The 14,908-nt window shown below is 31.6% G+C and overlaps 1 protein-coding gene across 1 annotated transcript in view; it reads left to right on the top strand.

Annotated features, from left to right (window-relative positions):
• Window positions 1-14,908, top strand: part of LOC142318165 (uncharacterized) — a 62,499-nt gene that overhangs the window by 26,713 nt on the left and 20,878 nt on the right. Inside the window, exons 11-13 of the mRNA XM_075354709.1 lie at window positions 5,782-6,122; window positions 9,607-9,730; window positions 13,295-13,366. Coding sequence (XP_075210824.1) covers window positions 5,782-6,122; window positions 9,607-9,730; window positions 13,295-13,366 — 537 coding nt within the window. The remainder of the gene's footprint in view (window positions 1-5,781; window positions 6,123-9,606; window positions 9,731-13,294; window positions 13,367-14,908) is intronic.

Genomic DNA, 14,908 nt, shown 5'->3' on the forward strand with positions numbered 1-14,908 from the left:
CGTGCAGCAAAAGTGGCCTGTTGCAGCCTCCTTCCCCTAATCACATTGTTTCAAAAAATTCTATCTGTTTTCTGAAGAGAATGGTTTATGAAGTGGCAAAATGAATGGAATGCTACCATCAAGATAAGGATTGTGTCTGTTTTGTGAGATTGTGTTGAAAGTTAAACTACGGGCAAACTACAAAAATATCTTAGGCAACAATGTATCGATGTTATATAATATCAAAAAATTTCTTAAGGCTGTGCATTTGGATTCACATATTTGATTAAAATTGTAATATGTTTTGCCCTTTGATGTATGGCAGTTTGTTTTTTTATGTTAGATTTTTAATATTGTTTATATTTTGATTTTATTTCACACTTAGAATACCGTGTAAGTGTTTAACATTCTTTAAATTTTTAAGATAAATTTAGTTTTTTGTCATTATTATAGTAATTTTGTGTTTGGGCGCTGGTAATGACACCTTGACATTCAGTTCAACTGAATTTCAACTTTCACCGTCTTAAACCGTAACAAAATCATCTACAAAATTGATGACCCTGTAGTTTAGAGTCTGTTCGACCTTTAAAATTTTACATGATTGAGTTCAAGCCGGTGTAAGCCAGATTGGTTTCTATCTTCTTTTATTTTATTCTTATTGGTACAAAAAAAAAATTATTAAATAGTTTATTTACTAATTTCAATTATGAATTCACCAATAATAATTGTATCTTTAATGATCTCTAAACAACAATTCATTTATTCTTCTTTATACATTCAGTAATAAATACATTAAAGAAAAATACTAACTTTATTAACCAAATAAATACACAAACAAACATAACCAAAATATCAATACTGGTTTCAACACTATCAATAAGAGGAATACCACCAGTAACAGGATTCTTAATAAAATGGATAATTATTAAATCAAACAATAAACTTCACAGTAATCCCAATAATTATGCATTAGAAATGAAAAAGCAAAAGCTAGCTGCCCTCACAACACAATTAAGACGATATAAGAAGTCACACAGAAGAAAAGAAAATAAAAATTTTGAACAAAATGAGAGATTATTTTACTGAAAATTGTCAGAGGAGAAAAACAGCAACTCTGAAGTACCTTCCCAAGAATAAGTAGAACAAGAAAGAATTTTGGAAGAACATCTGGTCGAATAGCACAGAACATAATAAAAATGCTGCCTGGATAAAAGCAAAAGATGAAAAATGGAGGAACATCGAAACAATGGGTTACAGTAAGATCACACTTAATGATGTGAGGGAAGCAGTTAAGCACATTCAAATTGGAAGTCGCCAGGATTGGATAAAGTGCATAACTTTTGGCTGAAAAAGTTTGATGAAGCACACCTGATATTAGCAGAGGCATATAATGATGCCTCTGTGTTTTCAGAGAAAACACCTAAGTGGTTAACAGAGGGGATAACATTCCTTTTGCCTAAAAGTAATAACAGGAAAGACCCAGTTAAATATAGACCCATAACAAGCCTTCAGACAACATATAAATTATTGCCAACAAAATATACAAGCACCTGGAAACCAACAAAGTCCTCCATTTGGAGCAGAAGGGATGTGCAAAAGCCACGAGGGGGAGCAAGAACAAATAATCATAGATATGGTAACCATGCAACAAGCCCGATACACTAAAAGAAATCTGTGAATGGCCTATATAGACTATAAAAAAGCAATAGTGTACCGCACTAATGGCTGATGAAGATCTTAAAAAAACCTTTTTTTTAGTTGATGAAAAGACAATTAGGTTCTTGAGGCATGCAATGAATGCTTGGAACACAATACTAATTGCAAACAGTGGAACAAGAAAAATACAAACAGAACCCATAAATGTAAGTAGAGGAATTTTTAAGGGGACGCCCTAGGCCCGCTCTGGTTCTGTATGGCTATCAACCTGCTCTCAAGCATGTTAAAGGAGGCAAGGTAGGTTACAATATAAAATTGCAAGCAGGAGATTACAAACTGGCACACCTGTTCTATATGGATCCGTTAAAGCCACCACTGGCTAGGAACAGAGGGGGTGGTGTAGCGACCGGACACGCTACGAGGTGGGATCTTCTCCCCTCGGGGGGGGGGGGGGGGGAATCGAGATGTTCTATATGGATGATTTAAAGATTTATGGAGGGACTGAACATCAGCTAGAGTAACTGCTCAAACTTGTCAAAATGTTCAGCGATAAGATTGTGAAGGGAAAGTTCCATTAGGCGCAGAATTACGACCTGCAGACCCAGCGTAGCATAGAAGCAATGAAAGAAGAGAACATGTACAAGTACCTAGGTTGCGATCAAACGATAAAATTGGAGCCAAAGCCATTAAGAAAACATTATGAAAAGAGATTAAAATTGATTTTAAAATCAGAACTTAATGGGGGAAATAAAGTGAAAAAGTGAAGGCAGTGAAATATTTAAGATACAAGTTGAACAGACTCACTAGAAAAATATCCTACCAAGAAAAGTCCCACCACATCCACTGGTCAAAAGAAAGATTCATGCTCCCGAGAAAGGAAGGTGGAAGAGGAGTACTCTTCCACCTTCCCTAAAGATCTATGCTAAGGCCAGAACAAAAACTTAAGGGATTACTTCTGTAGCAAGCAACACCCTTCTATCATAAACTATCATAGCGGCAGACCAAAATTATACACCATTAATCCTAGCCAACAGGACTAACAATGTAGAACACAAGAAAGAGAGCAATGCAGATAAAATTCTAGATCGGGGAAGGAAAGAGCTGCATAGGAGATATAGGCAGGAAGTCTGCCTATATAGGCTGCGTAGTCTAGACCAGGAAGGAGTTGACAAAGCAGCTTCAAATAATTGGCTTGTGCAAAGATTCATTCAGAGACGGAGGGGTTTATATGTAGCATACAGGATCAAGTAGTAGCAACAAGAATTTTTAAGAGATTTATTCTTTAAAAAAAATATAAACAACAAATGTAGTCTATGTAAGCAATACAATGAAACAGTAGACCATATAATCACTGGCTGTCCGATTCTAGCTCCAACAGAGTACACGAGTAGGCACAACAACGTGGCACACACAATTGTACACATAGAACTCTGCAATAGATACAAGTTAGAGTTTCAAAACAGGCCCTATTATATTTACAAGCCAGCCTCCTTTTTGGAGAACAACAATGCAAATATTTTCTGGAACCAAGGAATTGTAACAGCAAAACCCATTATAAGCCAGATATAGTGTAGTAGTTGACAAAATGGAAAAAGTAACTTGCTTAATAAATGTAGCCATCCCATCAAGTAGCAACATCAACTCCTAAACACAATGAGAAGCTGCAGAAATAAACAGATCTTGCATTTGAAATTAAAGAAATGTGGAATCAAAAAGAAGTTTATACAATCCCAATAATTATATCTGCGGAGGGAATAATACCATCTACTTTGTATAACAGTCTTGAAAAACTGAAGATCTAGTGGAAGATCCACGTGATAATTGACACCTCCCATGTTGCCCAGAAGGCACTTAGTCAACAATAGCAAGCCCATTAGTATAAATTACTCTGATTTTAGGGAATGTCATCGGCAAAAGTAAAAGCTGTGAAAGTGTGGGATAATAATAATAAATTCTATCTATATTTAATGTAATTATTCATTACATTAAAAAACACATATATTAGCACATATAAGAACCTGACATTAAATTTACCTGTGCCCAGTCATAAATGAGCTTTTTTAACTCCTTGTTTGATAAGGACTTTATACAATAAATAAAATAACTTTTTTTCTTGTGTTTGTGCCTATTGTGAAAGGGAAAATATTGTGATTTAATATTATTAAATCTTCAAATAATTTATACTTTAATTTGGAAAAATGGAGTGACCACTAGCATGGAATCCTGTCACAATTTTCTTCATCATATCTGCTACATTTCTTCCCACCAACAGCAACAGTTACCACTTCAATTCCTTATCTTCTGTTAATTTATAGTACAAACATCTACAGTCATACTTTGATGTTTGTAGGATACTTTGTATCCTTTACTTATTTGCATATTTCAAGGTGTTACTTATGTCTTCATTAATTGGGATGTGCCCATCACTGTTTTTTGTCACTAATAGAAACTTTTTTCTTTTTCCTGTTTAGCCTTCAGGAACTACCATACAAGTACTACTTCAGAGGATGAATGAGGATGATATGTATGAGTGTAAATGATGTGTAGTCTGTCAGTCTCAATTTTACCATTCTTGAGATGTGTAGTTAATTGAAACCCAACCACCAAAGAACACCGGTCGGTATCCATGATCTAGTAATCAGATCCGTATAAAAGTAACTGCCTTTACTAGGACTTGAATGCTAGAACTCTCCGCTTCCAAGTCAGCTGATTTGGGAAGACTCATTTACCACTAGATCAACCTGATGGGTTCACTTTTAGAACTTAATGTATATGCTCTATTATCACTGCTTTCCAAAACATCAAAAAAGTTGAAAACATCAAAATCAAGTAAAAATTTGACCAAATTCTCTAGATGTCTTGTCATATTTTCTTACAACTTTTCTTACAATTTACTGTCAAACTATCACCTTGGCCAGAGAATGCAACTTATCTTCAATTTGAGTCTCTAATAGACTTTGCCCTCACTGTTGGTTTCGATTTAACTGGGGTAAAATAGCACTAAATATACTTTGACTTGTTTTTCTCTTTCTAAACGAAAACTTTAACTTCAAGTAAATGTATTATAATTGATTTAATAAAAAAGAAAAAAAAATGTATACTTCATGATCATTTATTATATTTCTCTATTGTTGGAGAATTATCAACCTTTTTTACGTTTAGGTTTTTATTCCATTAACATTTTAGTGCACTATTAATATTATTGGTACTAAATTATATTATATTATATTATTGGTTCAATTATAAATTTATGAATTAAAGTAACATTTTTTGAGCTATAAAGGTTCCAAAGACAATAATAGTTACTTTATTTTCTGCTACTCAGAAAAAAACTGAACTCAGCAGTGCACTAGTCTGTATCTGATCAATGCAAAAAATCAGTTACTCAGATAAACAGTTAAACAAATAAAATTACAATTCTATATATCTTCTACATCACTAACTTTACTAAAAACCAATTTATGTATACTTTTATATAATTCAAAATACACTATTTGAAATTGAACTTTAACATGCATTAGTTCCTTACAAACTTTTGAAAAAGAGCTCAGCTATTATCAATTTAACAAAACAAAGTCTGCTGCCCTGCACTGAAACATTTATAAATCACTATTTAAGGTGTTAAGGATGGAATATTTAAGCAAGCTGTTTCACAATTCAATTGTTCTAGACTTTAAACCTTACAATTTTCTATATTTTTTGTTGACATTCATGCCATTAAATGTTGAACTTAATTGTACATGCTAAATTTGGTGAAGTGGTAATATTATGAGTTGTAATAAAATTTTAAGTGGTGAGAATATAATTACCTTAAATTTTAATTTTGCTTAGTATTTCTAAACTGACTTAACCAGTAAAAGATTGTTATAACCTGAGTAACTTGTTTCTAAACTAGTTACTAAAGTTTTTATTCAAAATTATTTTCAATCTGTATTTATTTCTTAATTGATTTGATTGGTGTTAAAAATAATAAAGTTATTAATAATTAAAAAATTAATGGTATATTTGAAGTAAAAATCTGTCAAGAGCAAAGCTAAGTTATGAAACACTTTGCCAGCTTTTCTTTTATTATATATTGATAATACTACAGAAATTTCGAATACTTTATCACCAGAAACTAGATAATTTACTTATTATTTTTAACAGGTTGAAAAAACAGTTTCAGCAAATTTAAAGGCAGAAGTTCTTGAACAGAAAAACTTGCAGGCTTCAAAGGAATGTATTATATCTGAACTCAATGAAAAAAATTCTCTGCTAACACAAAAGATAGAAAACATAAATTCAGAGTTGTCTGCTAGTAACAAGAAATTAGCAGAAGTAGAGAAAGAAATTAGTAATTATAAAAGTGAATTGTCTAATTTAAGTGCTCAGATATTATCAGACAAAAAAACAATTGAGGAACTTAGACTAATTGAAAAAGAATATAACATTTTTCTAGAATCCCACAAAAACTGTGAAGATGTGCATTCAACACTAAAACTTGACATGTAAGTATTAATTTATTTTTTATTTAACTTTTTCCAGATTTATTTACTATTTAGTTATATGAAACAATTATTTTTAATTTGGAAAAAAGAAATTTATTTTGCTATTTACCTACTAATCATTTATTTTATGAAAGCTGACTTTGTAACTTTGGCTGTTTTGTAACTTAGGCTAGATTAAATGAGAATTTATGCCACAATCTAATCCTTTTTACCACCCAGACTATTGATGTGAGCTGGAATGATTGCTAGTTTTTGGTGTAGCGAGGAGAGGATGAAAGACCATTGATTATACAATGAATATACACGGTTGTTTTCTTTTTATTCACTTCTCACAATTTGTTGACAATACTCATGACATCATATTGATGTAATAGCTTGCATCTGAATTTTCTCTATTACAGTACTGATTGTAATTATAATAATCTAATTATAATTATAATTTTAATGATCTCTATTATAATTATATTCTTTCTTTGTCCTTAGGGGAAAAGTTTGTTATATAGTTACTATGGTCTTTTATATTTAAATTTATCATGTAATTGCTGTAATATATAGATTGACATCAAAATGAAAAAAGGGTGTCAACTAGAAGTTGAAAATGAAATCAATTATTTATCTCTTGAATTTTTGTGTGTGTAATATCAAAGGTACTAGAGTAACCAGTGATTTTTTTCAAGAAAGTCAGTATTGTTGCGAGCTGGAATGTTCCAATTTCCATGAAGGTTATGTGACAAACCCATTAACTATGGTGCATTTGTAGACTCTCATTCTACCTATTTCATTCTATGATTCTACACACACATGCGAATACACTCACTCATATAAAAAACAAATATTTTTAATTACTCTATTACTTTTTTATTTCTATTTTTTAAATATTTTTTAATAAATGAAATTTTATTAATGATCTTTAATAAAATCTATTTTTATTTATTACGTAATATTTATTTATTCAAGAAAAAGGTAAGATTATATGAGGAAAAGGAATGGGAAAGATGCCAATATTCTTTATTTAGGCTCTTCGGGTAGAACTTCTGCAAGTGGGTCACTGTCACCAGTTACATCATTAAGTCACTATCAACATCACCCATATCACAATCTGTAGTGTTTTCGACGCCAGAATCATTCACTGATATGATGAAATTTTCAATGATGTCCTCTATCAGACTATCATTTTTCCAGTAATCTTCATTTTTCAGTAACTTGATCTTTGGAATAGCTAAACACTATTCCAAAGATCAAGTTCCACAAGTGTTTTGGGGAGTGGAAAAAGCACTGGCATACGTGTATGATATCATACGTTGTGTGTGAAGGGGATAACATTAATGTAAATAAAATTCTTTCCCAAAAACAAAAACTCATTACTTTTTGAATACACCTCATATATTAAAGTTGACGAGTCTCTTCATCAGTTTTTCATTTATTTTTCTATCTCCCTGGGCTTCACTATGCAGTGTCTGCCCCTTTTTTTCATTTTTATGTCATTATGTTAATTACAAAAAATAAATGATATAAATTTAAATATAAAAGACCATAATAACTATATAACAAAATTTTTCCTCCAAAGACAAAAAATATAAGAAATAGAGAAAAACTATAATTATAATTGGTACTGCAATAGAAAAAAAACGCAGATGGAAATATTATACCAATCTGAACATCGTATGTCATCAAGTAAGTGTGAGAAGTGAATGAAAAGAAAACGACTGTATGTTCATTGTTTGAATAGTAGAGAGTTATTCTTGGAATTTCTTGTTAATGAATGGGCTTCTGTCCTCACCACACCACACCAGAAACTAGCAATTATTCCAGTTCACATCAACAGTTTATAGAATTGTTAAAATTTTAGTAATAACCTCATGTTCATTTGTCGTTTTGGTATATGAGTGTAATGCTGTATATAATCAATATATGGAAAAAGATCACATTTTTAGTTAATGTTTAGTTAAATATTATAGTTAGATAATACAACATTAATGTCCTCATACTCGCAAAACTGCTGATACTTAACAGTGCAATTCTCTGAGCTGTTTGTCAAACAATAGATTTTGTTGATGTCAGTATTATTGTTACACTACCTTTTTTAAATGTGCCAATATTTTTTCATCAATATTGAAACATAAAATAGAGAGAAATATTTTATTTACTTATGCTACAGTCTGTATGCTTTTTTGGCATTTTTTTCCTCTGAAAAAAATCTTTTATCAGAACTGGTCTGAAAATTTGAAGATTTCAATAATCAACCAATGTAAAATACTGGTATCTTTTTAGGTAAAAATTTCAGATTACTACTTTTTTTTTAACTAAATAGAAATTTCTGTAAAAGATTTTTTAATATACTGATATTAAAATATTTTCCTGCTCATCACTGAGCAGCAGGGTATTATATCATATTTTCTAACATTCAGTAAGTGGGAATGTAAGAAAACTATTTAATGAAAAAATTGTACATCCAGTTATAGTTTTCAATCAATTTATTTATTGCCTGGAAAACCATTAATAACATCTTAAGAATTTTCATGCAAGTAATCCTCCATTCACTCTGTATATCTACAAAAGTTCAATGTTGGCTTTAGTTACTAAATTTGGAGATTAATAAAATCACTCTCCTTAAGATTAGCATTACTTAATTCTGAAATCTTATTTTTAAATTATTAAATCCCAGTCATCTTTGTCATATGCCTTAAAAAAATGTTTCATAACCCCATTATTTTATGACAACATCATTTTACCAGGCTCAATAATAGTGTGGATGCTTTACAGTTTTTTCCCGTCACAAACGTCTGCTCCAAATGTCAGTTTATTTGGTAAACTTTCAGCTAATGCGATAATACATGGTCAAATCATGTGCCTGATAACGACCTAGTAATACTATTAGCTTAGGAACGAGATCAATAATTCTGGATTATAACTATAATTTTTTCCATCCACACATTTTGGTCAAACTAAAAAATCTGTGTAATAGTCCTTAAATTTATTCCATATTGGTCCAGCAAATAAACAACTTATTGTACTTAAATCATTCATTTACTGAACACAATGTGCAAATTAGTAATAGTCTTTCATTCACTGTTAGGTATTAATTTAGCAGATATAACAAAGATATTAATTTTTCTAATTTTCCTTTTTTTCTGATAACTGAATACTGAAGGAGTTAAATTATCATATTGTTTTATACCGTCACTTGTAATTGATGAAAGCATTAATAAAGTTATCTGTGAACATTCTAGATTGGTGTAAAAGAATAATTTATTATTATACTGTAAAAGTATTTTTATATTTATTGGGAAGTTTTATTTGTTATCAGAGGAATCATTTGTACACTCTTGTCTATAGAAATACCACTTTCCAGATACTTGCATAGAACCATAAAAAAATAAGTACAACAAAAAGATATTTGTGCTAACATTTTACATTTGTGTTAATATTTTATATTGTAATCCATGTGAATAGCTGGTATTTTATTAAGTTTTATGTTATTCAGTTTAAGGTGTGAAAATGAAATCCAAAAACAGGATCAACTGAGATTACATAAAGAGTCTGCTGAAGCTAATAATGAATTGAAGATTGATTTTGAAAACCAAATTGCTTTGTTAGAGCAAGAAATGGTAAGTCAGTTTAGAGCAATATATGTCTGTAATGAGATTATACTGTGTATATAGTATTTATTTCTAGTGCTGTAACTCAACTAAATGCAAAATTCCCCTTTTTTATAATGAAAGAGAACTGTTTTAACTATCAGCATCATACTCCTCAATTAGATCTTTTCCTTAATCATTTAGTTTTTTACTTAAATTTTGTAGTTTATCTCTTTGCTTCATCATGAATTTTACATCCTCAATAATTTAATATTATTTACTTGTAGAAGGAAAAGTAAATTAGAATACACAAAAACACAAGTTTTTTTTTCCTTTTCCTTCCTTACTTTTCCTCTACAAGCCTACAACTTTTCCTTCTAGATAAAATTCACCAACTTAAAACCAACTTCCCAAATATGTAAAATTTAAAAAAGAAAAGTTTAATCATATAGTCATTTGTAAAAGTAGATGTTACAGATAAGACATATTTAAATTTTTGCATTATCCCTAAAAAAACACAGATATCACTGTTTGTTTGTACATTTTGTAATTTGTAATGTTTTTTTACATAAAATAAAAACTGTTAAGTTTTGAGATTTTTTCTTATATATACGCGTACACGCGCACACACACACACACATATTGGTTATTATGATCACATTGGGATTTCTGGTTTTTGATCATAATAAGCAACAATCATATTATTCAAAAATGGTGTCAGCAAATGGGAATAGGTTGTGTAGGTTATTACTTTTATTAGATGTGTAAGACCCTCACTTTTAATATTTATTTTGAATATGAAACAATAAGTTTCATAGAAAAAGAACTAATCTCACCTATGACACCAAAGAAAATAAGCCACTCATTGAATAAAAATATCCCTTGACCCTTGTATCCCTTGGAAGGTAACACTGTTCTTTTGGTCCTCGTCCCTTGTATCCTTATAGGGACAATCAGACTCTATAGATATTTTTTTTTCCTTTATATCTTCTTTAGTTTATTTTTGGATTTTTTTTGTTAATAAATTTTGTTGGGGTGACAGGTAAACTTTTCATCTTTATTTTTTTACATATTAACTTAAATTAAAAACTACAGTCCATAACTAAAAATAAAAGATTATAAGATTATTACAGTATGTACGTATTGGTTTTTCAGTTTAACAATTAGGTTAGAGTATATTTTTTAAAATCAAAGTTTATCAAATTTTTTTACTAAATTATGAGCTTTATTTATTTATTTATTTTCTAATTTATGTCATTTACTTTTTGATTTGTTGTGTCTTATTTAAAAGTTATTCCAAGTTGTACAAATATTCTTCATCACCACTGCCACATTCCTCCAAAGCTGTTTGGATAGTACTCAAGATTCTCCGACCTTTCTTTTACGGAATGGTTCTCTGTTAGGCTCTTCCTCTTCATCATCATTCTTGTTTTCATCTTGCAAATTTGTAACAACAGATGCACGGTCTGCATCACTCATGATATCTGCAGTGGGTAAATCGTCAATTTCTATCCATGCACTGAACTGTTCAGAACCATACTCCAAGCTTTTGCCTATTTTATTGTCATTTATAACTTAATTAATTATAATTTAATTCTAATTATATATAATTCTAATCGTTTCAATTTTAATTATATTTTTTCTCTATTTCTTATATTCTTCGTCCTTGAGAGAAAAATTTGTTATTTAGTTAACTATGGTCTTTTATATTTAAATTTATCATTTGTTTGTTATAATTTATATAATGACATAAAAATGATAAAAAGGGCAGACACTGCATAGTGTGAAGCCCAGGGAGATGAAACCTCTAGAAAAACTTTAATATATGAGGTGTATTCAAAAAGTAATGAGAATTTTTGTTTTTTGGAAAGAATTTTATCTACATTAATGTTTATCCCCTTCAAAACAGTCCCCATTAGATATCATACACTTATGCCAGTGCTTTTTCCAATCCCCGAAACACTTGTGGAACTCAATCTTTGGAATAGTGTTTTAGCTCTTTTAGCGATTCGCTTTTAATCTCATATATGCTTTAAAACATATGCCCTTTAAGGTTCTTTTTATTTTTGAAAATAGAAAAAGGCACACAGGGTCATGTCTGGTGAATATGGCAGCTGGGGTATCATTACACTGTTGATTTTGCTAAAAATTGACAAACAAGCAATGAAGTATGAGCAGGCGCATTATTGTGGTGCAAAAGTCATGAATTTTTTTCAGATTGCTTCACACAAACAGTGTTGAACTTGTAGGTAATACTCCTTATGTATCCTTTGACCTCATGGCAAGAACTCATGATGCATTACGCCGTTAAAATCGAAGAACACGGTGAGCATAACCTTCACATTCGACTGTACTTGTCAAGCTTTTTTTGGTCTTGGTGATCAAGAATACTTCCACTGGGACAATTGAGCCTTAGTTTCGACATTATGTACGTAAACCCATGTTTCATCACCTGTTATGACACATTTCAGTAATTCTGTATCATTATTGCAGAACTACTAAAATGTGCAACTCTAAGCAACTTCCATTCGCCGCTGTTTTTGTTTGAAATTCAACAGTTTTAGAACAAATTTTGCTGTCGCACATTTCATACCCAAAAGATCCAAAAAAATTTCATGGCATGATCCACTTGATAACCCAATATTAGCAGTGATTTCTCTGATTGTGATTCGGTGATTATTCTTAACCATTTCCTTCTTTTTTCATTGGTTGTTGATGTGCTGAGGCATCCAGGGTGCTCGTCATGTTCAACGTCTTCACAACCTTCTTGGAAACACTTATAAACACCCGTTAACCCTTGCTTTACTTATAGCAGACTCGCAAAAAGCAATATTATACATTTTTAAAACATTGCTACACTTTATTCCATTCTTATAACAAAATTAATACAAATTCTCTGATCCAACATTTATACAATTAAAAAATCACTGATTATACCAAAACACGTGTTATCCTTTTGACAGCTGACAACAGACTAAACATCCAATATGGTTAAAAGTGTACAGATACTTTTCAGACATGTTTACCAATACAACATTCATAGAATGAATGAAGACTGTTGTATTGGTAAACATATTCACAGTCACATTCATTCTATGAATGAAGACCGGAGTAAAAATTGCAGACATGTGGAACAGTCTGAAGATTACTGGAAAAATGATAGTCTGATATTGAAAATTTCATCATATCAATGAATGATTCTGGCGTCGAAAACACACTACAGATTGTGATATGGGTGATGTTGATAGTGACGTTAATGATGTAACTGGTGACAGTGACCCACTTGCAGAAGTTCTACCCAAAGACCCTAAATAAAGAATATTGGCATCTTTCTCATTCCTTTCCCTCATATAATATAATGCAAATTAGTGCCTTTTGGATGCCAGTACAGCAACCACTTTCTCGGTGAAGCAGTGTCGTATTGCTTTGCTAAGGTTTGTAATATATATAAACCTTATTTCTGTATTATACATGTCAAGATCAAATGAAAATAAATTGTTACTTTATAATTCTGTTGTGTTATAATTGATAAGTAAGTTTTTATATTAGTTTCTTCTTTGGAAAGAGTTAATTTACTTATTGTTGCTTTTCTAGAAAGCTTTGAATGATGAAATGGAGAAAAAGAATGATGAATTTAAGGAAAAATTGAGGCAGTATACAGAGAAGGTATTTATGTTGATTAATAATGCTGAAATTAGAAAAAATTACATATGCCTTATTAAATAGTTTGTGAATATTATTGTTATTGATAATTTAAAAAAAATATATATATGTAAATTTAGTTTAGCTTTGTGATTTACACCTTTCTTATTGTCTTTGTTCTGTGACTGGAAAGAAAAATACAAAGAGTTTTGAAGTTTGACATACTTTATTGTAAACTGTCAACTTTAGTTTACAAATTCTTGATGAGAATTTTCGGTTCAATGAACATTACAGTATGTAGAAAAAAAGGCCACTGATGCTTTTTGTCTAATCCGTAGAGTCATTCATCCCGATTGGGGGTTGAATTAGCATACCATGCGTATCCTTTATAAAGGTGTCAGTGAGGCTATTACGCTATATGCTGCAGCTGTATGGGCTCACCGCTTGGCTTTTAGGTGTTACATGGACATTTTGCTGCAGGCCCAGCGAATCCTCTTGCTGACTGTTATAGAACAGTGTCATGGGAGGCAGTTTGTGTTATAGCCGGAGTCAAACCAATAGATATCTTTGCTAATGAGTGTAAGGGATGCTACATTTCCAAGGTAAATAACCTATTTGTCAGAACAAATGCAGGAGATTGAAGACCGGGGCTTGCGTCTTCGAAGGTCAAGTGGGATGAATCCCCCACATCCCGGTTGACCAGGGTTTCAGCCTACGCATTGGATTGGTTGGAGGTAGGTGCACTGGCATTGAACCACGGTTATATTGATATTGTTTGTGATTCGATTTGGGGCTCCCACTGGCATGGGTGGCCGCGCTGCTGCGGTCCTGATTGTGACTTTATAATGCCACGCGAGACTCCATGATGGGACCAGGTGGGAGTGTGGGGCTTGTCCCCCAGCTCCTGCGCAGACTGGAATGAGATTACATTCCCCTTGTTGATTGACTTATTTGGGTGTAGGTCTGAATTTCTATGTTGTGTAAAACATAATTTTGATTCGTATGAGTGTAGCACGATTTACTTTCAACTCGTTCATTTTCTGAGGCATTCACAGTCACAAACTGTGCTGTCAAATTTGGACTAGGTGCGGGGTCTGTAGTTTTGGTTAGTTAGTTTCAGGGAATCATGTTAGGTTGGATGTGAAGATGTCCGTTTGAGGCCTACATGAAGGTAAAATTTGATTTGTATTTTACTGATGCAAATATCTGCGGAGCATTTACATCGTGGCATCCCAACCAAGGCCTGGCTGATGACAGAGATGTAAACTATAAGAAAGGTAACATTTTGGTTCAGTTATTTACTGTTTCAGAAAGGTAAATTAAATGGATGAAGAACCTGTGATAGTTATAACTATCACAGATTTTTCATCATATACCACAGGTTTTTCACCTATACCAGGATAGTCTGGTATTTACCAGGCTATTCTGTTCTTTTGTTTTCCTCAGTTTATGTTGATAGTGCTTTATTCATCATGAATGTTTAACATTATTCCCATTTCTCTCACTCTTTCTCTCTCTCTCTTGCTTGTTCTCTGCTAAGAACTTTTTATCTTAGTTGCTGATTTA

This window comes from Lycorma delicatula, chromosome 1 (genome assembly GCF_047948215.1).
Source record: "Lycorma delicatula isolate Av1 chromosome 1, ASM4794821v1, whole genome shotgun sequence".
Taxonomy (NCBI): domain Eukaryota; kingdom Metazoa; phylum Arthropoda; class Insecta; order Hemiptera; family Fulgoridae; genus Lycorma; species Lycorma delicatula.